The sequence below is a fragment of the Vulpes vulpes genome, chromosome 3 (assembly GCF_048418805.1).
Source record: "Vulpes vulpes isolate BD-2025 chromosome 3, VulVul3, whole genome shotgun sequence".
In the NCBI taxonomy this organism is placed as follows: domain Eukaryota; kingdom Metazoa; phylum Chordata; class Mammalia; order Carnivora; family Canidae; genus Vulpes; species Vulpes vulpes.
The window spans coordinates 26,583,090-26,605,769 of NC_132782.1; the positions used below are offsets into that span (position 1 = coordinate 26,583,090).

Below are 22,680 nucleotides of genomic sequence, written 5' to 3' on the forward strand. Positions count from 1 at the left end.
TAAGGCCTCCATGTGCCAGAGAACAGGAAATAAACTTCAGGACCCTGCCATACTGGTAAAGTTTCTAGAGGCCCAGTGGTCCGGGACATGTTAGAATATTTCTTTTTCAGTTGTGTAATGATATGAGTTGCTTTAAGTCATCATGGTATGAGCGGCATAGATGGCGTAACGGTATAATGGTGCGAGCTGCTGTATCTATCATGAAGGAAGAGGTTCAACATTTGATGGCTTCTTAAGTTGTGGAGAGAGTGTATCTACAATATATAGTCGTATTACTCCGACTTGTTTACCAACTAACGCGTGAGACTGGCGTGTTCAGATGGACCTGAATTATGAAAGAGTCTGAAGTAGGTAGATCTAAGCTGTCATGTGACGGTCCCATCTCTTGGATCTTATCACCAATAGATCCAATGATACCAAAAGGGCCTTTGGCAGATTGAAATACTATAAGGTGCTTCCGATATGCCCCACTAGGAAAATCACAGCCTAGGTCTCTAGAGTTTTGTTACGTGGCAATGGTGTCCTTTTGCAGCAATTATCATCAGCAGCAATCATCAGTTTTCTATCAGAGCCTGGCAGAGAGTGAATGCCTGACCACGGGCTACCATGTGATTATGAAATTCACACTGAACCACAAACTATTATCTAATCCACCAAACTATAAATCAGTTTCTCTGGGATCTACGACTTCCCCTATTGCCACCACATTCTCCTACCTTTCATAGAGATAAGAATGAGTGCATGGGTCATAAGCATAAGTGCAGTGTCCACGCAGTAGAGTATCTGCATAAGTGCAAGGTCTGCATCTAGAAGTGTAATATATTACACGGATGGGTGGCCGCTGCATTGGGTCAGGAGATGGCACTGCACCTAGGTTGGTGTCCCTCCACCCACTGGCACAGAATGCAGTCTGGGATTCCTAATTCATTGATCTAGTCAGGGTAGGAAAGAAGAGGAGGGATTGTGGGAAGTCATATCTAGGCTTGGGTCCTGCTCTGTATTTGTTCCACTCCAGATACTTTCATGTCCCCAATTTTCTGGATTGCTAGAAGATTATTGAAAACAGATAAACCTTTGAGGAGATGTACCCAGGGCAGATAAAGCATTAGCAGAAGGTCCAGCCAGGCTACAATGGCATGCTGAGCAGCAGACTGGTGAAATTTGTCTTTTTCAGGCACCTTCCCAGCACTTTATTGCCACACACTCTGCAGGTGATATGCGCATGGACCAGTCATAGGATCCTATGCTAGAAGGCCTGGCTTATTATTTCCTGGGCCAAAAGGGTAATCCATGTCTGACTGGAGAGTCCCTAGATAGCCCCAAGGAAATGGTATCATCCTCTCAATATTTTATATTTTTTTAAGATTTTATTTATTTATTCATGAGAGACACAGAGAGAGGCAGAGACCCAAGCAGAGGGAGAAGCAGGCTCCCTGTAGGGAGCCCGATGTGGGACTCGATCCTAGGACCCCAGGATCTGTTTGCTTGGTCTGATTTAAGGTTGTCACATTCATGGAACTGTGGAGCAGAGAGGATGATAATAAGGACCGCTGGTTTTCTACTTCCCCTTCTTCTTGCTCTACGTAGTGCCCTGATAGCATGCTCTGTCTCATACTGCAGAGTGTGCACCCTGGCTGCATGACAGCCTGCATTGCTCTAGTTATAGAATGCGGATTAGGCAAATGATCTGTTTGCTTGGTCTTACTTTATCTGAAATTCTTTGCACATTCCGCCCACAAAAATATTCAACTAGTAGTTTCACCTGCAGTTCCGGTTCACCCTTATCCTTCTGCTTCACGTCTTACGCACCTCCCTTGGAGGCCTTAATAACAGCCATGGAATATTGACAATCCATCTCCCCAGTCTTGACATTCTCAGCAAGTTTATTGTTTCAGAAACGTGGAACTTCAAGGGACTAGTTCTTGTAATGTTAGTAATTATCCTTCTCAATCCTCAAAGCTAGTCATGCTGCCCTATTTGGGCCTTCCTCATTTCTAGAGTAGGTCTTTGATCTGCAGACCTTGGAATGCTGGCCCAGATGCCCTAATTTTTTTGTGCCAACTGTTGAAGGAACAATGTCAAGTGACAAGACAATGAACGCACGAGGCTTGTGATAAAATGTCTAAGAAAGAAGTGGTAGTGAAGGGGGCCTTCCATTGCCTATCACATTCTGGGCAAGGACCCAGGCATTTAGAAGGCCAGACATCAGGTTCAGAAAAAGTATCCTGGTCTTGGAGCTGTGAGGATTTTAATGGGGAAAACACTAGTCCCTCTGTTGGGATCAGGGTTCTGGATCCCTGACTCCAAGTAGCTAGCAATACAAGTAATACAAGTTGTATTTTGTATATTCTAGTAAGGTACAAGTGATACAAGTTAGTACAAGTTAGATTTTGAAAATCATTTTTTATTAAAAATAAAGAGGTAAAGAATTTTCTCCCTGCCCCCACCCCCAGACAATCAAATGTACACCTCCTGGGATGCACACACCCCACTCTGTGTACACACCTTAGCTCCTTTTGCTAATCCTATGCCCTATACAGCCTCCTTTGTGTTCAAAAAGGAAGGGAACACATGTTGCTGGGAGACTTGTGCCAGTCATTAATTTTCTGAATGTGGCATCTTCTTCTTCCTCTTGGCAAACCAGGGCCTTTTCTTGACACCTCACAGATGCTTGTAACCTCATTGTACCTGTCTGGCGGAAGCCGTGTCCAGGATGTACTACTTGATTGGTTGGAGCGGGTGATCAGAGGAGGCTACACAGGAGACAGCATAGCAAATCTGAGACTGCTATTTTTTGAAAGTCCTGCTTGGAAGATTGGTCCTTGCCTGGTGTCTGGGAACTTGCTTAATAAACAACTTCCTGTTTAAAAAAAAAAAAATCTTAAGTAACAAGCATGGCTGTGTCAGAACCCCAGAAACAATATAGTTCATGCTGAACATCTCTTTTCCTTCTGGGGGCTGGAATGTGGGTGCATGCTAAGTGAAGGATGCCTACAGGTCCAGCTCCCAGTAGAGACTTTGGTTATTTAGTCTCTACTGAGCTTCCTCCGTACACAACCCTTTGCACTTGTTACCACAGCTCATGGCTGGCGTCCTGTGTCCTAGGTGACTCCACTGCGAGAGGACCTTTGGGAGCCTCCACCTGATTTCCTCTAGCCTCTACCCATGTGCCTTCTCTCTTTGCTGATTTTGCTTTGTTCCCTTTTGCTATAATAAATCTTAGCCATGAGTACCATATATTCTTATTCTAGTAAATCATCAAACCCGGGGATAGTCTTGGGGACATCCAATGCAGGGGCCAGCCTGCATAGCTACTCTAAAGGCAATGCCTCAACCAACAGACATTACAAGTTCCCCCACTGTCATGTCATTTTCTTCTTTCCTTACATTCTCACATTTTATAGCATTTTTTGTGCTTTGCTCAGTGAATTCTTCTGTCGACTCAACACCTTCTGTCTTCTACATTTCAGGGATTCCTCAAAGTTTCTGGTCCATTAAGGAAGGCACTCTGTTCTGCACTTGTTCTGATTCTTTTTTTTTAATAAACTTCTCTATCATCTTCAAAGATTTGGGATGTAGCTAGGCTGGCAGGCACCTTTTATCAGTTTATATTCTGATCTCCTTGCCCCCTATTGTTTATCGAGTAAAATAGAAAGAAAATATTTCACTAGGCCCGTCAGTCCATATTTGCTTTTTTTATTTGCATTCAGTAATATTTAGCAAGTATTTATGGAGGAAATAGTGCCAAGAAAAACCAATGTTTACAAAAAAATATATATATATACATCTACTTTTATATGTACATGTGTATACGTGTGTGTACATGCCTATGTCTGCTTTATTTTGACTTATTAGTTTTAAGGGTTTAATTACCACATACCGTTTTTTTCTTTTAAAGATTTATTTATTTTAGGGAGAGAGAGAGAGAGAGAGAGAGAGAGAACACACCCGGGGGTGGCGTGAGGCAGAGGGAGAAGGAGAGAGAAACTCTGTCCCCACTGAGCACGGAGCCCGGCCCAACCGGAACTGATCTCACCACTGTGAGATCACCACCTGAGCCGGAGCCAAGAGTTGTATGCTTAACCAACTGCACCACCCTACCACGTGGCTTTTTTTAACACTAAAAACTGTAGTGTCAAAATAATTGGGATGTAGGGAAATAAGCATAAATGGTCGGCTATAGCTAAAGGTTGACCTATTTATTGGAGATGAAAATTTGAGATTATAATTATTATGGAGATTTAAGACACCACAAATTCAACTAAATACAACTAATACAACACATATATTAAATATCAATTCCATTAGTAGATGCTGTGGGTAATTTTAAGATCAACTACTTCATTTGTATACATTTGATCTGACCTAATGAGCTATTACAATTTACCCCCCAAATCAAGCACTTGTGACAGGTGATTATGTTGTTATGAAAAATTATAACGAAAATAACACTTCGTTTAACTTAAATAAATGCTGTCAAAAATATTTCAATTAATTAATTGTGGTGTTCCTTCTGGACTACAGATCTAGACTGCCCGTAATCCAAATTTCTACCACTTTCTAACTGTAACATTGGTTACGTATTTAGCCTCAGTTTCTCCATCTATAATTGTATTGATCATGAGACAATGATCATGTCTCATGATCAATATATCATGATATATTGTATTGATACAATAATTGTGCTTTCCACATAGAGTGGTTATGACAATTACATGTCTTGATACAAGAGCTTGATATAGTGCCCGAGACATGTAAGTTTTAGTTATTATGACTATCATTATCATTTCACACCAAGTACTTAAACAGAAGACCCAGCTTATATTCTCATTTCATCCATTTACATTTCAGTGTCTTTCAGCAGGTGACACATCAACTTTTCTGAGCCTTAGTTTCCTCCTCTATGAATTTAAAGAAAGAACTCCATGGCCTCAAAGATTTTACCTGTCCTGAAATTTCAAATTTATTAGGCATTTTTTTGAAATTCAGAAACACCCACACTGTACTCTCATTCTGTTCTGAGCACTTGAGCCCAAAATTGATTCCTTATGGAACATATTGTTTATACCACTCTTTTGACATTTATTATATTATGTTTCTACATGTGAATATGTGTTCTTCATGTTCCTTCCTCAAGGCCAGATAATAATGACTTTAGGAACAAAGGGCTATTCTTTCCTCTTTGCACATGATAAATATTGATTCTTCATTCCATCATAATGCACGCATTGAAGAGGTGCCAAGCACTGTTCTAGCTAGACATTGAGGAAAAAAAGTAAATAAAACCTGATTCCTGATCTCAAAGAATTCATTATAGTAGGACAACCAATGAAACATAATTACTATATGGTGTGATAAATGCAATAATAGAGGATGAAATGCTCAAATATGCTTGAATGGCTCACAGAAATTTGTTTTCCAGAAGAAACATGAACTGGTCTTGGATGAGTACCAATACCCCAGATGGAATAAGAAACCAAACAGTCCCCCTGTTATAACATATCTCATGCATATATGATAGAACTATTGTATCAAGTTTTGTTTTATTCTACTGAGGCTAGTAAGGCTTTGGTTTCCCTGAAGCAGATGTCAATTCTCTGAAGTAGGAATGGGTCTCCAAATATCTTTTTCTTCCCCACCATGACCAACTCATTGCCAAATTCTCTCTACATATTACCCCTTACTTTTTTCTTGAATCTATTCATTTCTCTACATCTGCGCTTAACTCCGCCAGAGTCCAAGCCATCATCATCTATCACCCGGGCCACTGCAATGTCTTCTCGCCAGTGTTCCTATACTTACTATCACCCTCCTACAATACATTCTTCAAACTATAGGTAAGTGATTATTAAACATAATCCTGGCCCTTTCCCATTCTGAATAATTCAGACCAAAAGCCATCAGGTGGAACAGGCACAGTGTCAGAGCTAAACCAAGGTGAGGAGAGAAGGAGGATGGGAAAGAATGGCTGCAGATAAAGGAGAGTGGTTCAGAAGCAGGGACAGAGGCGGATGAGTTAAACAGTCCATTTATTCAATAAATTGTTTAGGGATCCCTGGGTGGCGCATCGGTTTGGCTCCTGCCTTTGGCCCAGGGCGCGATCCTGGAGACCCGGGATCGAATCCCACGTCGGGCTCCCGGTGCATGGAGCCTGCTTCTCCCTCTGCCTCTCTCTCTCTCTCTCTCTCTCTCTCTCTCTCTGTGACTATCATAAAAATAAATAAATAAATAAATAAATAAATAAATAAATAAATAAATAGTTTATTGTCCCCTGGGCTAGATCCCTGGGATGCTATGGTGAGCAAAGACATAGCTCTGTCCTGAAGAAGCAGGATAATGGGGGGGGGGGGGGGCGCGCACATCAATCAATTATAAAAACAAACATAATTATGAAGGGAAAATACTTAGTGCTGTGTGAATGAATAATGGGGAACTGATCTAGTCCTGGGTGCAAAGGTTTTGAAAAGGTATTGCCAAAATATATAAAATAAAATGAAAAAAATTTCATTGAATGTGGGCAAGGGATTAGGGGAGGTTTTAGGCAGAGGTGTTAGCAAATACATAGGCTTTATACTTCTAAAGCATAAGGATTGTTTGAGTAACAAAAAGACCTGCAGCCTTTTGAGTAAATCGCAGACATGTTTTTCCATTATTCCCCCAAAACTGTGGTGTGCTTTTACAGAAGGAAGAATGTCCTTCTATAATCCACAGCACAAACATCAAAATCTGAAAAGTAACACTGACACATTAGTACCATCTAATCATTTCCCTTCAGGCTTTGCCAGTTGTCCCAATAATGTCTTAGCAGGATCCAGCCCGTAACAACCGTTTCCCTTAGCTGTCGTGACTCCTTAGCTCCTTCGGTCAGGACCAATTCTTCAGTTTTCTCTTCACTTTCAAGACCGTGATACTTGTGAAGAATTAACAAGTTTAGTCACTGTCTTACCTGAATCACTCTTACAACTTCCTGGACGTTTAGGTCTCTTTGCACATCTCTGATCTTCTCCTTTTTGAGTCCTTTATGAGCTCTTCTTTTTCAACCCTGTTCTCAAATTAACCTGTTCCATTTAAGAAATATTTATTTAGTACCCACCATGTGCCAGGAGCACCTGGGGATACAACAATAATTCAAACAAACAAAAATTCCTATCTTCATAGAGCTTACTTTTTTTTATTTGTAAATTTTTTATTTTTATTTTTTTTTAATTTTTTATTTATTTATGATAGTCACACACACAGAGAGAGATAGGCAGAGGGAGAAGCAGGCTCCATGCACCGGGAGCCCGACGTGGGATTCGATCCCGGATCTCCAGGATCGCGCCCTGGGCCAAAGGCAGGCGCTAAACCGCTGCACCACCCAGGGATCCCTGTAAATTTTTTATTAAGGTATAATTGACATTATTTTGTTTCAGATAGACAATATAATGCTATAATGACTTGATATTTATATTGTGAAATGATCACCACAGTCAATTAACATCTATCCCATACAGTAAGAGAATTTTTTTATGAAGAGAACTTTTAGCATCTACTCTCTTCGTACCTCTCAAGTTTGCATTTTAGTGTTATTCACCATAGTCACCATGCTGTTTATTACATCCCTAAGATTCATATATTTTATAAATGGAAATTTGTACCTGTTGGCTTTCTGCATCCATCTCACCCACCCCCTACTCTCAGCCTCCGGCAACCAACAATCTTTTCTCTGTAAGTTTGGTGTCGTATGTGTGTTTTAGATTCCACATATAAGTAGGATCACATGGGATTTATCTTTTTCTGTGTGTTCTTTTTTACTTAGCATAACGTCCTCAAAATCCATCCATGTTGCCACAAATGACAAGATTTCATTCTTTTATGGCTAATATTCCATTTTACATATATACCACATTCTCTTCATCTGTTCATCTGTTAATACAATTTAGGTTGTTTTCATATCTTGGCTATTGTGAATAATGCTGCAATGAATATGAGGGTGCATATATCTTTTCTAATGTTTTTCCCCCCCTTAGGATGAATACTCAGAAGTAGAATTGCTGAATCCTATGGTAATTCTATTTTTAATTTTTTGAGGAACCTCCATACTGTTTTCCAAGGTGACTACACCAATTTACATTCTCACCTATGGTATGAGGGTTCGCTTTTCTCCACAGCCTTGCTAATACTTGTAATTTTTTTTGTCTTTTTATAGTAGTCATTCTTGCTGGTATGAAGTGACATCTCATTGTGGTTTTGATTTGCATTCCCTTGATTAATGATGCTGAGCACCTTTTCATATGCTTGTTGGCCATCTGTAGGTCTTCTCAAAAAATATCTAGTCAGATCCTCTGCTCATTTTTTAATCAAATTATTTGGGGTTTTTATTTTTTTGCTATTGAGTTGTATAAGTTCTTTATATAGTTTGAATATTAACCCTTTATTAGATATATTATCTGCAAAGATTTTCTTCCATTCCATAGGCTATCTTTTCATTTTGTTGAGGTTTCCTATGCTGTGCAAGAATCTTGATATGAGAATTCCCCAAGATTTTATCCTTCACTCACAGTTTTTATCCTGCATACTTTCTACAGGCAATCTTATTTATATTCATGGTTTTGACTACCACAAATTAATTGATAATTTCCAATGTTTTTCCTTCAGTCTAGACACTTCCCATGAGTCTTAGGCTGGATGTATTTATTCGGACGTAATCTAGGAACTTTGAAATAGATATACCCGAACCAGAACCCTTTATTTTTTCCCAGATTCTCATTCAGTGGATGTACTCAGCTACCAAAACGAGAAGTAACCTTAGATCCTTCCTCTTTTTTATTTCCCGTATCCAATCAATCACCATCTCCTGCCAAATTGACTTTCTCTAGCCCTCTTCTAACCGTTCTTCCTTTCTCACCTCGTTCCCTTTGTATTCACTTTCCAGTAGCTACCAGAACAATCGCAAATACAATCTCAGTCTCTTATTTAAAAGCTTTAAATAGCTTTTTCTTCACCAAAAAGATGAAGTCTATGTTTTCATCATAGCATAAAACCTGCTGTGATCTGGTCTCTGCTTGATTCTCCAGTGTTTTGTTTTGCTTTCCAACTTACTCTAAAGGTTTTGTTGGGTCACACACACTGTGGCATAATGATTAACATCACAGTCTTTGGAGCAGCCCGGGTTGCTCAGCGGTTAGCGCCGCCTTCAGCCCAGGTCGTGACCCCGGGGTCCTGGGATCGAGTCCCACATCAGGTTCCCCGCATGGAGCCTGCTTCTCCCTCTGCCTGTGTCTCTGACTCTCTCTCTCTCTCTCTCTCTCTCTCTCTCTCTCTCATAAATAAATAAATAAATAAATAAATCTTTAAAAAAAAAATCACAGTCTTTGCAGCCGGGCTGCTTACAGGTGAATCCCAGGTCTATCACATATTCACCCCAGTTTCCTCAAAGGTGAAGTGGGTGAAGTAACAGTCACTGTAATACCAGATTGCTCGGAGGACCGTAACACACATGTGCTTACACCAGGTCCTGGTACATGGTTACGGGGTGTGGCAAGCATGGGATACCCCAGCCGCTGAGGGCTAGGCCTCCACGGACTTGGCATTTGCCACAGGACAGATCTTAGGGAGCCCACTGGCCCCTTGACCTCTTCAGTATTATTTCCCCGGCTTGGGGCTTGGGGCAGACCAGAGGCTGCTACCTTGTGTGAACCCGGCATGGAGGCAGAACTCAGAGGCTGGGCCAGCATCCATCTGGCAAGGACTGACCCTGGAGAGAGTTGCCCCTGGACCTTGGGCCACCTTCTACCCCCCTCACATGTAGGGGTTTTGACAGGAGCCCTGCCTGGTTCTTCTTGTGGGTTTGGATCCGGGGCACTCCGCCTTGTCCACTGACAGTGAAGGACCAGAGGATCTTACTACCTGTGAGATAGGTACCTGTCCTTACTAGGCAGACCTAGCAGTTCTGTTTCCTTCTTCCTTGGCCCCTAGCCTTTGCTGACTCCCTCTTCCTTTCCCAGTGGGCCCTGGTTCCCAGTGGGTGGGGACAGGCCCGTGGTGGCCTGGCCGACCCAGGAGGGTAGACCACAGGAGGGACTAACTAGTAGGAGTCTGTACCGCTCTGACTCCTCTCTCTTTGGTTAATAAACACAAATGCTTGTTTTTCAAAAAAAAAAAAAAAAAAAAATTAGGCTCTTGTAATGTTTCTGCCGTTGTCCATCTCCTTCCTCCTCTTCCTCTGATGTATCAGTTCAGCGATGGGTTCTCTACAAGCTTACATTGGGTTTCCTACCCACGAAATTAGGATTTATTTCATGTTACGGTTAGTGTCTCAAGCAGGCTCCCTCATCATGCATTTCTGGTTTTGACGGTTGCAAATGTAGCTACTTGAGCTGTTGTGCGTTGCTGCAGGCGTTTTGCCCCCTGTCGCTTACCCGAGAAGGTGAGGGGGAGAGGCTGGCTTGGACGTCCGGGAAACCAGGCAGTCCAGTCCCCACGCACTGCCGGTTTCGTGTCTCCCCGGGCCCCTCCTCGGCCCTGCAGACCCACGCCGCCGTAGCCCACGTCACTGCAGCGGGCTCCCCTTCTTCCAGGAAATTTCCCACCCACCAGCCCGGAAGAGGCTCCCGGCGCTGCGTTCCCTTTAAGAACCGAGCCTCTCGAGGCCCGCCCGCCGCGACGCCCGCCGGGGTTCCCCGTCGCCATGGCAACCGCAGCCGGAAGGGGCGGGCCCCGGCGTCCTGCGTGCTGCTCGCCGCCGGCGCCGGCCGCTCGGGCGCGGGGGCGCGCGCTTCTCGGCTTCTCCGCGGGCGTGGAGCGGGAGCCGGAGCCGGAGCCGGAGCCGGAGCCGGATTCCCCGCCGAAGGCCACGTCAACCTCAGCCCGCGCCGCCCGGGCCGCCGCGCCCTTCCCACAGTGCCCCGCGCCAGGCCCCGCCCCGCTCCTCGCTGCCGCGGCGGCCGCTCCTCCCGCGTCCCGAGGCGGCGGCCGGCGGCCGTGGGGGCCGTGGGGGGCCGTGGGGGGCCGTGGGGCCGGCTTGGTCCGCGCGCAGCTTGCCTCGGCCGGCGGGGCCGCCGGCGGGGCCCGAGGATGGGGGAGTAGCCGCACGAGGCCACCCGGCCGCGGCGAGGTGGGCAGGAGCGGGCCGGCGGCGGGGGGGGAGGGGGCGGGGGGACGGCGAGGGGGTCCGGGGGGGACGGACGGGAGGGGCGGGGGGGGGCCGCGCCGGGGGGTCCGCCCCGCCCCGCCGGGCGCCGTGTCCCGTCCGCTGCCGACCCCGGCTCCCCGCGCCTACCCCTGGCGCCCAGGGTCCCGCGGCCGCCCGTCCCGGTCCCCGTCCCCATCCCCATCCCCATCCCCATCCCGTCCCGTCCCCGCGGCGCGAGGCCTCCCGTCCTCCCTCTCCCGCATCCCTGCCGGAGCCGGGCCGCTGCGAGCCTGCGCGGCCACCTGCCCGCGAGCCGCCGGCCACACCCCCGCGGGGGACGACCGCCGGCCGGCAGCGCACCTGCCCCCCCCCCCCACCCGGCGCACCTGACCCCGGCCACCTGGGCACCTGTCCTCGGGCGCTCCTAGGTACCTGTCCCCCGGCCACCTGGGCACCTGTCCTCGGGCGCTCTTAGGTACCTGTCCCCCGGCGCACCTGCCCCCAGGCACCTGTCCCCGCCTAAGGCACCTTCTCCCCCCCCACCCCTGCGGTCTAGCCTGCACACTTGTCACCCTCCATCACTGTACTTCGCAAAGGTGCGTCTTGGTTGCGTGAAAAGGGGGAGTCAGGTGTGAGCCGAGGACCATTCTCAGGTAAGGAGAAAAATCGGGACAGAGACACTTGGAATTAAACGAAGGAAAGAGGGATCCCCGGGTGGCCCAGCCGTTGAGCACCTGCCTTTGGCTCCGGGCGTGACCCCGGGGTCCTGGGATCGAGGCCCACGTCGGGCTCCCTGCAGGGAGCCTGCTTCTCCCCCTGCCTGTGTCTCTGCCTCTCATGAATAAATACATAAAATCTAATAAATAAACAAGGAAAGAGAAGCCGAGAATGCCTAAAGGAGGTTACACTTCTCCAAAGCAGTCTGAGATCTTTTGTGATCAGATGAAGTGGAGGTGATAGACCCTGTACAGCTGAGCATGTCAAGGTGACTGATTTTGTCTCCTTTTCTAACGTTCCCCCCCCCCCCCATATCTATCTCAAACGTCAACTTTGCAGTAAAATTACACTGTTAACTTGTCATTATAGCCTCTTCTTAGATGTAGTATCTACTACTACTTCTGAGTTGAGAAAACTCGGGAAAAAACGGCCCTACCAAGTGTGTTGTCTACTATGACGATGAAAACTCGAGCGGTTCTTGGAAGAGCTACATGAAAAAGACTGAAAGGCCCTGATGCTTCCTGCCAGCCCCTCCGAAGAATATTTCCTACCACTGAAATCTGAGTAAAATTAAAACAATGTAGCTTTAAGTGATTTAAAAAAAAAAAAAAAAGTAGCTGAAAAGGAAGTGATAATACAAAAGAACAGTGCTTAAGCTAGATAGGAGAAGGAAGGAAACAGCCTTTTCCCCAAGCTTTTTTTGTGGGCTGGTGCTGATTATAGCAAATCTTTGAATTTGCTTGTTTTTAAACTCTTCTAGCTACAACTACATACCCCCTTTTACCTCCTATCTTTTTTTTTTCCTTAAGATTTTGTTTATTTATTCATGAGAAACACGGAGAGAGAGAGAGAGAGAGGCAGAGACACAGGCAGAGGGAGAAGCAGGCTCCACGCAGGACTCGATCCCGGGACCCCAGGGTCACGCCCTGGGCTGAAGGCGACACTAAACCGCTGGGCTAAACCCGCTGGGCCACCCGGGCTGCCCTTTCACCTCCTATCTTAAGTGGCTTCACAAATTGGATCTGGAAGCAGGGAAGGGAGCCCCCAAGGAACAGCGCCGAGGCAGTCACCCTGATTTGCCATTGAATGGAGATTATGTTACTGATCGTGTTTATCTAGTAGTGTTATTGCAATTTTTTTTGAAATGTCATTTTAACGACCTGGTTTCTTCTCTTTAGATTGACATTTTGGGAGACCATTTCATGATGCTCGATTCACTCTTGGAGTAAAGTGAACAGAAGTCCTCGATCTTGCATATCATATCATCTGGAACCAGCGTCGTTATCTTAATGTTCACTTAAATCAGAACTTGTGTAAGAAAAAGAATGGGAGTCTGGTTAAATAAAAATGACTATGTCAGAGACTTGAAAAGGGTCATTCTCTGTTTTCTAATAGTGTATATGGCCATTTTAGTGGGCACAGATCAGGATTTTTACAGTTTGCTTGGAGTATCCAAAACTGCAAGCAGTAGAGAAATAAGACAAGCTTTCAAGAAATTGGCATTGAAGCTACATCCTGATAAAAACCCGGTAGGTAAAATTTTCTTTTTAAATGTATCTAGTTAATGTATTTTAGTAAACTTTTGATACATACTTAAATTTCAAATAAGTACTCAAAATGGTTAAGAAAAAACATCACAATCCAAGTTCTGTGCTAAGAAGCAGCAAAACATTCTAGTTGAGAACAGTGTGCGAAGGAATGCGGATACCAAATTTGAAAACTGATTTACAACAGTTGCATTACAGGGGTTAATTTCAAAGCTGACAAATAATGTCTGTGAAGTAGTTCAAGTAGTTTTTTTAAATTAAGATCAGCTATTTCAGAGCTGTAACAAAAATTATTTTTTTAGAACTTGGAAGGTTCTTGCTGAAAATGGTGGTAATAGCTAATAATAACATGTTTCAACTTTGACTGTTTTCTCCCATATGCAAATCCCAGACCAGTCAAATTATTATAAATTAAAACTTTGGAGCAGCCAAATCCAGTTAATTCCAGGCATAAATTTAGATTACATATTCAATAACATAATTTTTCGAAACTAAATGTTTTAATACTTAGAGTTTTCTTTATAATTTAACTTTTTAATGACTTAATTACTTACTAACTTTTTTGGCTTATCAAGGAGAAGGGTATGGTTTATAATTTTGTTTTCCTTGTAGAATTTTTAAAAGAGTTATTTTATTCTGATTGCATAACACTCAGTGATAGAATCAATAATTCTCTAAAACTCCTGTTAGGTGGTTATCTTTCCCTGAGATCTCTCGATTTAGAATTTTTATTTCTCATTATTTTTCTTTAAAATTTCAGAGTATGATTTTTTAAGTTTCCATATGAAAGACGGTTGACCTTTTACGACTAATTATTATTTAGATGAAAGCATTCTTCAAAAGTCAGTCCTGTGAAACCGTAACAAATGAGGAACCTTTCTAATCCAGTTTGAATTTTACTCTGATATTAGTCGCATTTAATTATCAGATGGATTGGGGCACACACCTTTTGTTTTTTATTTTTGCAGTTTGTTTTTTTGAAATTAATATATTGATTTTGCCTCAAATAGAAAAAGAACCTACAAATTTCTTTGTAATTGTTTTAAGGGTAACATAATATTTACAAAATTAAATGTTCCTAAGGTTTTATTAGTCAGTTTTTCTCAGCTGTATTTCTTAGGAGTGACTTCTCCTTCTAAGGCTCTGTTCCTTGGGGCCACAATAAGACTTCTATTGGAAGACCATATCTGTCAGCCTTTTGAGGCATCAGTTCTCATCTCTGTTACTTTCCTTATTCTTTTGTTGGTTGGGGGTTTTTGGAAGACTGTAGTTCTTTAGAAATACTTTCTTATTTTAACTCATGATATCCCATTTCATATTGTACTCCTCCTCCTTATTTCAGTATCCTTTATCCCAGAAATCTTAAACTAAATCTTCATATAGGTTTTAAAGACTTGATCATGTAACTAAAACTGTTATATCTAATATTTTTAATAGAATAACCCAAACGCACATAGTGATTTTTTAAAAATAAACAGAGCATATGAAGTACTCAAAGATGAAGATCTGCGTAAAAAGTATGACAAATATGGAGAAAAGGGACTTGCAGATAATCAAGAAGGAGGCCAGTATGAAAGCTGGAATTATTATCGTTATGATTTTGGTAAGATGATATACTCTATATGAAATACTGCATTTTATTTGAGTAAGTTGAGAAAATTAATTTTGTTTTACCACTAAGCATCTGTAGTTAATATGTGTCACCTTGACTCTTTTTTTTAATATAACATTGGAGCAAAATTAAAAGGAAAGTCAGTATGTAAATATCATTTGCACAGATGTGAAGGTATTTTGGTCATAATCATGTTAGATACTTTTAAAATATGGACTGCTATTACAAAATAATTGCATTGGGGGTTGCTTTGGTGGCTCAGTCAGTTAAGTGTCTGCCTTCAGCTCAGGTCAAGGTCCCCCCTCAGGGCTCCCTCCTCGCTGAGCTTCTCCCTCTCCCCTGGCCTGCCACTCTCACTCCTTGTGTTCTCTCTCTGTCTCTCTCTCTCCCCCTGTCATATCTTTTTAAAATAATAGTAATTGAATTGGATGTTTAAATATTGATGCCTTTCGATATTTTTAAAGCATCATGTTTTCCAAGGAAAGCTAAAGTTTCCTTTAATAGTGGTCAATTCAGCAGAAATGCAATCCTTCTCATGTGGAATCCTTAACAATGGTTTGATGTTTTGACAGAAATAAGAAATGAGGGAAGAGCAGAGGGAGGAAGCAAGTTAAAGGAGAGAGTAAAATAAACACAGGTGTCAAGGCAAAAGGGAGCATTCACTTACCCATATTTGTCTTCATTATTAGCCTTAACTGCAGGCTAAGAACTGAGGCATGCTTCTGTAATAGACCACATAAAATACTTTCAATTCATATTTGGAGTATTTGTTTCCCAAGACTGAGGTTTCTTTTCAAAATAGAATTTTCAAGGATATTCACTGCAGCTCGATAGTATGTATCAGGTGTCAGCAATCTACATTTCAGAGGCTAAATCTGGCCTGCCACCTCTTTTTGTAAAAGTTTTATTAATCATGGAATTATGAGAATATGATAATTAGGAGAGTAAAATTATGCCCATTTACTTACATATCGTTTATGGCTTCTTTCACTTCAGGGACAGAGTTGAATAGTCGTGAGAGAAACCGAATGTCCCACAAGGCCTATTTAACTGGCCTCTACGAAAAAAGTTTGCTGACATCTGTGGTCTATATCCATCACCAGTAGTATTTTGATACATATACTAATGAGACTTTCTTATGTTGGTTTTAATTGTGACAAAATTTATATTTACTAAGTAAGTTGGTCTCTATCTCTATAAATATTCCAAGACTGTTAAAAAACAAAGTATTCTAGTGATAACATTTATTTTAAAAACCACATAATCTGAGAAGGAAGTGAGGTGTGTAGTCTAGCTAACAGTAACATACCTGTATCAATTTCATAGTTTTAATATTTTTATTAAAACTACATAAGTCACCATCAGGGGAAGCTGAGAGGAAGGGTACGTAGAAGTCTGCTATTTTTACAACTTTCTGTGAGTCCATAATTACTGCAAAATAAACAGTTAATAATAATAGTTTTCTGTGGAGATGAAATGGGAATATTAGGAACTCCTATACACAGCAATGTCCAGATCTGGAAACGAATTTTTTATCACTCTTTAGGTGCATCACCAGTGGTATTCATTTACTCTTGGTTTTTGTTTGTTGCACATACTTCAACTTTGAGATGTAATATCGTAATCTGGTTTTTGATGATAAAACGAGAGTAAATAACCTATTTTATGTGGGTAATTTATTTTTATGATGAACGTTAATTTATCATTTTAACTTTTAAATTAGGTATTTATGATGATGATCCTGAAATCATAACATTGGATAGAAGAGAATTTGGTAAGTTCGTGGGCATATGATTTTCTAAAACTACTCCAAGACCACTCTCTTACCTAAAACTCTTGGGGACCAATGTATTTGGAATTTAGAAATGTTTTGTATTTTAGCATGGTAATGTGGTTTTGTTAACTTTTAAAATAAAATAGTTATTTTGCCAGCAAAAATGGGTTCATTCAGGAATAGCAGAACATTGTAATTCAGGACATGCAAGCCACAGTCAGACCATAGGCAAGTTAAAGAAATAAAAGGAACCTTATTTCATGGAGAAGAAGGAAGTTGGGAGTAGTTGTTTTAAGTGAAAGTCCTTTAGACAAAAGCAAGAATTCAAGGTGACAACAGTTTCTCATTAGCTGATTTTCAGGGATAGTCAGTTTCTTGTAGAAGAGTCAACGTACATCTTTTCCTGTTGGGGCCTGTAATTGATCATCCTGTCCTATTGATGGTTCTTTTGTTAGTGCCTTCAGTTGACAGTTCTTCCTCTAGACTTTGAGGAAGTCTGTAGCTGCCCCCCCTTTTAGCTTCCCTAGTCTACCTAAGTGAGATTTTCCTTTATTAATTTTGACATTTCTCCCTTTAGATCAAGATCTTTTTCTGAAAGTATCTCTGATCAAGACTCAGGCTTTCCATATTGAATGATTTTGTTCCTCAGTGCCAGGAAGGACCTTTTCTGGTCTTCCCATCCTACCTGGAGAAAAGCACATTGCCGTTAAAAACTACTTATGGCCTTTGGCATAACAAGAAAGGTTAGAAAGGAGAACTCTCAGGCACTTCTCGCGTGTATTTATCAAGATTATAAGCAAGGGAGATCATCTCCCATTTTATAAAAGTTTGACAGGCAACAAAATATAAAATTTAAAATATATTATGCAAAACAGGAATAGTAACGTAATTCCAAGGTTTTGTTTTTGTTTTTGTTTTTTTAAAGATTTCATCTATACATTCATGAGAGACACAGGCAGAGGGAGAAGCAGGCTCCATGCAGGGAGCCAGATGTGGGACTCAATCCCTGATTCCGGGATCGCGCCCTGAGCCAAAGGCAGGCGCTAAACCGCTGAGCCACCCAGGCATCCCTGTAATTCCAAGTTTTATGACGGCAGAGCCGAGACCCTAGATCAGAAAGTAGCTAACTGAAAATATTTTTTGGCACTTATTCCAACTTAAGGGAGAAAAGTTCCCCCTACAGAAACAAACCCAGAGTTATGGATGCCCCCTGGAAGTTCCTGCTTAAAGTGGCCATGAAAGCAAAACTTGGGATACTGCAAGAGCACACTGAATTAACCAAGTGCATTTGGGATGATATAGTGCAAGTATAAACATGAAGCAATAGCTAATGAGTTTGTTGCAAAAAATAGCAAAACCTCAAAGATTGAAACAGTCTTGTTATCATCACAAATGAACTGTTTGGAAACAAGTGGTATCTAATAATACAGCTGTAAGGTTGCAAATTCAGAGACCATGAATTTGGATAAGAGTTCCAGAGTCAGATAATACATCTGATAAAAGGCAGACTTGTGAATTCTGAACCTTCTAACCCTTTAGAAAAAAACAGGTAAAGAATTAATTTGATCACAGGATCACTATGAGGCTATTTCCAAAAGGCCATAACCAAAAGAAGAGGTTTCCTCCTATTGCAGAGGCTTGGGAAATGCAGATAAAACCTTCCCTCTCTCTCACATGCAGAGGAAAAAGGGAAGTTGGATGTCAAAAAGCAACAGGCTTTTTAAAGTCCCAAAAGCTGCATCTGTCCAGTCTTTCCAAGTAGCAGGGTCAGGTTTGTCTTTTTTTTTTTTTTTTGGTAAGGCCTACTGAGCCTGAAAAGAGAAGGTTGGAATCAACTTTCAACAGTGTCCAGTGAGTCCAGGAAAACCTTGTAATTAGAGATTAGTTTTAGATTTGGGGGAAGTGCAGGATGTAGTAACTCCTACCTGAATTCAAATATAGACCTTGTTCTGAGATCTTGAATAGATTTGAGTAAAGTGCAGGTTTTTTTTGAAGATTTTATGTCCCTTAAGTCCACAAGTTTTGAGGGGTAGATGGCTGTCTTCCTATGAAGAGGTTGGAGAAGGCAGCAGAGAAGCAAATAATCTGCTATTATAACAAATTAGAGCCTGCAGAAAACTTGGTGTTGTCCAAATCAGCTCTCCAGGTCGGGAAGAACCTCTCCGGGATACCCTAGGACATTACCGTCCAGGTGTATTTCTGTTCCTCCAGATGGCCTTAGCGACTGGAATACTAAAAGTGTCCTGCATAGACCAGCTACCATGCTTTTGTGGGAATGGATATGAGTAGTATGTGGGGGGTTAGGGACAACTGCGTACCCAGTGATTACAGTGGTACTTGTTGCGTGGAGGTCCTGAGCAAACCTCCATCTTCGGTTATTTAGGTTTTCTCACAGGTAAAGTAAGTGTGTTATAGGCACTAGCACTGGGAATAATGAGGCCCTGAGCCTGTGACCTTCTGTTACGGGCTTGATCCCTTGAAGGGCTTCTTTATTTATAAGGTGCTCATTAACCTGGGGAGATCTTCTGAGGGATCTCATTTGAATCTCATTGGGGGATGCACTGTGGATTCTGCCCATATTAGTCGAAGATCTTGCCCTTAAAGAGGACAGTAGCTGATCCAATAAAGACAGATGATCCTGGTCCCCAGACTCCTCTATGTACCGTCAGAGCGAATAAAAGATGTCAAAGGGTCATTTAATTCACCTGGTTGGCTGCTTTAATTACCACAGTCAAACTGTAAAACTATTTCTCCCTTTTGGAAGAAAGGAATTCTGGCATAATATTTTTCTAAGAAATCTTGGCCTGGGGCAGCCCGGGTCGCTCAGAGGTTTAGCACCACCTTCAGCCCAGGGCCTGATCCTGGAGACCTGGGATTGAGTCCCACGTCAGGCTCCCTGCATGGAGCCTGCTTCTCCCTCTGCGTGTGTCTCTGTCCCTCTCTCTCTCTTCTCTCTCTCTGTCTCTCATGAGTAAATAAACAAAATCTTAAAAAAAAAAAATCTTGGCCTGGTAAATGAGTGGGATGTCAGAGATAGGAACCTGTTGGGGCTTAGACACCCCCACTATTTGAGCTGTTGTAGAACTCTGAGGCGGCTTTACTTTATAGCAGTGAGGTTGAGCACCAGCACAGTAGCTGTGGTGTCGAGGACAGGGAAAAACTCATTCCCAATCTGGAGAGTAGTTGGTTAAGTGGGAGGATGGGGAAGACCCCTTGTGGTTCCTTGGAGCCCCATCACTGGGAATTAGCAGGACACTGGAGAGGTAGCTAGAGGGCTGAAGACATCTGAAGCGCTTGGGAAGGTAATAGCCTTTCTCCCAATCTCCTGGCTTTTTGCAGTAATAGCAGAAATTAGGAGGTTTTGGTTTTGCTGAGAGGCTTTCATTTTCTGGGGTTGAAAATTAAGAATTTTAGCAGTCTTTGAAGTGACTCATATAGGGTGCAAGTGAGCTGGTTTGCCAAATTAACCCTGGAGTGGACATAGTTTCTCATCTTTTCTTGGTTCTTTTAATTAAAAGAGAAAGACCCCAGTTCAGCCTGCTAATAAGCATAAAGTTAAATGCTATCTATATGGATTCAACACGCACAGCAAGATCAGAATTTTCTTTAAAAATAATTTGGAAAAAAAAAAAAAGGTACTTTGAAATTGATTGCAGTAGTCATGAATAGGCTCATCAGGCTTTTGTGTGTGAGTCTGAATTTTTTTCCAATCAACAGGCTTAGGAAAGGCACAGTGGAGGTTTCCAGCCGAGTGTTCTCACATCTTGCCAAAAGTTAGGGGGCCTGTTTCTCTGAATCCCTTTCAGGATATTCCCATTAGACTAGTTTCATCCAGGGTTTGGCCTGGCCTTCGTGAACAAGCAGGTAGACTAACTGATACATATATCTGAGAAACCAGGTTGGTAAGTTTGAGTAACTACTAAAATCTTCAGCAGACCTAATGGGTCCTTTCTCACTTTAGGAGACTCTAACTATGGCTTGCAATTCAGCCTTAGTCCAGGGAATCTAAGAAATTTGGGGCTTATTAGGATCCTCGGAAGTCTCTAAGGGGGAAGGTTTAAATAGATTCAGGAGAGATGGGAGCATTAATATTTCTGCAGATAAATATATAAGCATGTACGCTCAAAAAAGGAAAGTAAAAATAACATGTAGCCCCAGATCAGTTCAAGACAGGTTTGGGTGCTAGGGGAACTTGCTGCAAACTTGCAGATAAATTCCCAGTTTGGGAGTTTTTGGATTTCAGAGTAACTTTGTGGTTATTTTAGAAGCAGATTTATTTTTGACTCTGATTTATGTGAAAATGGACATAAAGATACAGTTCTATTGTAATTTTCCATTGCATTTTAGAAAATCTTAAATATTCGATTAGATTCTTACACTTGCAGTTTGTACAGGTATAATAAAATAGAATTACTCTTTCTTTTGTATTTCCAATCAATATATTTTACCTCAAGTGTCAATTTTATTTTGTTCTATTACAATCTTATTTAATTTAGAAAACAAAAATAGCATACCAGCTGCAAAAAATAACGCATAGAGTATTTCTCATGTATTGTCATTATCAAAGATATAGTATAGTCATTTGATTTTGATCAGTTTCTTCTGACCTAGAATTGGATTTATTCGTATTTTCTACATCTGGTTGGTGAGCTCAGAACTACGAAGTAGATATTCAGTGTATCACTTTTTTTTTTTTTTTTATGATAGTCACAGAGAGAGATAGAGAGAGGCAGAGACACAGGCAGAGGGAGAAGGCAGGCTCCATGCACCAGGAGCCTGATGTGGGATTCCATCCGGGGTCTCCAGGATTGCGCCCTGGGCCAAAGGCCGGCGCCAAACCGCTGCGCCACCCAGGGATCCCCTCAGTGTATCACTTTAATAGTCTCCTACATGAACACTCGAATGAGCTCTGGGTAAAGTGAATACAAGACATACCTTCTGTACAAAGAGAATAAAAAAAAAAAAAATTTGCTCAGTTTTGGATTGTTGGTAGGCAGAACTGACCCCCATGTCATGAGCTGACAGAAACAGAAGTGCTGCACGCAGTCAGGTGAACCTGTGGGATTCCTGGATGGCTGTCATCGTTGTCGCTCATCTGCTCGCCGGGCAGCCCGGCAGGAAAGAAAACTGCAATCACAGATAGAATTGGAGGAACTGAACAATTGGAGGAACTGAACTTGCAAGCCGAGTAATTATTAATGATCAGTCAGATCAGTTTTATCCAAACTGAAAGGATTCAAAAGCTGGGGTTTGGACTTGGAGAGGACTGGTCACTTTCCGGTTCCTCTGTATTTACAGGGCCCTTTCTTAGGGGTGCCCTGCACTCATGAATATATTGAAAGCTGGCTCAGTTTCTTGCCTAGTAACGACCTCTTCTCCGAGTGGCTCTGTGATTTCTACCTCCTCCCGTACTTTGGGCCCCCTGATCCTTCGCTGTATTGGTGATGGTCTGATGCTTTCAACGGAAATCTTTTCTATTTTGTCCAATTTTGTAGCTGTAGTGGGAGAGTTAGTCCAAATTACATAGTTCACTTTTATCAGGAGTGAACTCTAGAATGTTTATAGTACAGAAAAAGAAAATGTGATTAATAAATTCCACTTTGAAAGCTTTAAAACTGTCCTCATCCTTCCCATTAAACATGGTGCATATTGTCTTTTCCTATGTCACAGAGAAGTGTGATATCAGTCATTATAAGCAAATTCTAGACAGTATCTGCAAACGCAGAGGACATCTCTGACTTTCACTGTCATTCTGAATAGTACGTACACAACACAGGCATCCTTTTCCAGACAAGCTCCGGAAATTAGAGGAGCTCACAGCACCTCTCTCTCCCTCTCTTTGTTTTCTTTTTCTTTCTTTCTTTTTTTAATCCCCATCCTCTCCTAGCAAAGTGAAATCTAGGATTTTGTTCAGTTA

General features: G+C 42.2%; 2 protein-coding genes across 4 annotated transcripts in view; one reads left to right on the plus strand and one right to left on the minus strand.

Annotated features, from left to right (window-relative positions):
• Positions 1–2,383: 2,383 nt before the first annotated feature.
• LOC112934871 (uncharacterized) lies at positions 2,384–11,327 on the minus strand. The gene is made up of 3 exons (XM_072751254.1): positions 10,401–11,327; positions 6,947–7,058; positions 2,384–2,860 (listed from the first exon to the last, which is right to left on the minus strand). The coding sequence occupies exons 1-2, from the start codon at positions 11,325–11,327 to the stop codon at positions 7,020–7,022; spliced, it is 966 nt and encodes a 321-aa protein (XP_072607355.1). The 3' UTR covers positions 2,384–2,860; positions 6,947–7,019.
• The window catches only part of DNAJC10 (DnaJ heat shock protein family (Hsp40) member C10), a 53,587-nt gene continuing 41,864 nt past the window's right edge, over positions 10,958–22,680 (plus strand). For 2 of the 3 annotated variants that reach the window (XM_072752108.1, XM_072752110.1), the window contains exons 1-4: positions 10,958–11,095; positions 13,009–13,359; positions 14,815–14,980; positions 16,713–16,763. In XM_072752108.1, coding sequence (XP_072608209.1) covers positions 13,156–13,359; positions 14,815–14,980; positions 16,713–16,763 — 421 coding nt within the window. In that variant the 5' untranslated portion in view covers positions 10,958–11,095; positions 13,009–13,155. Of the gene's footprint in view, positions 11,096–11,669; positions 11,767–13,008; positions 13,360–14,814; positions 14,981–16,712; positions 16,764–22,680 lie in introns of all 3 variants that reach the window. The other variant, XM_072752109.1, reaches the window with a different exon arrangement.

Coding starts and splice junctions, on each gene's coding strand:
- LOC112934871 (XM_072751254.1), bottom strand. CDS start 11,327: ATGGGGATGGGGATGGGGATGGGGACGGGGACCGGGACGGGCGGCCGC. Junction 7,059..10,400: donor TCTCCCCCTCACCTTCTCGG/GTAAGCGACAGG, acceptor TAAATGGAACAG/GTTAATTTGAGAACAGGGTT.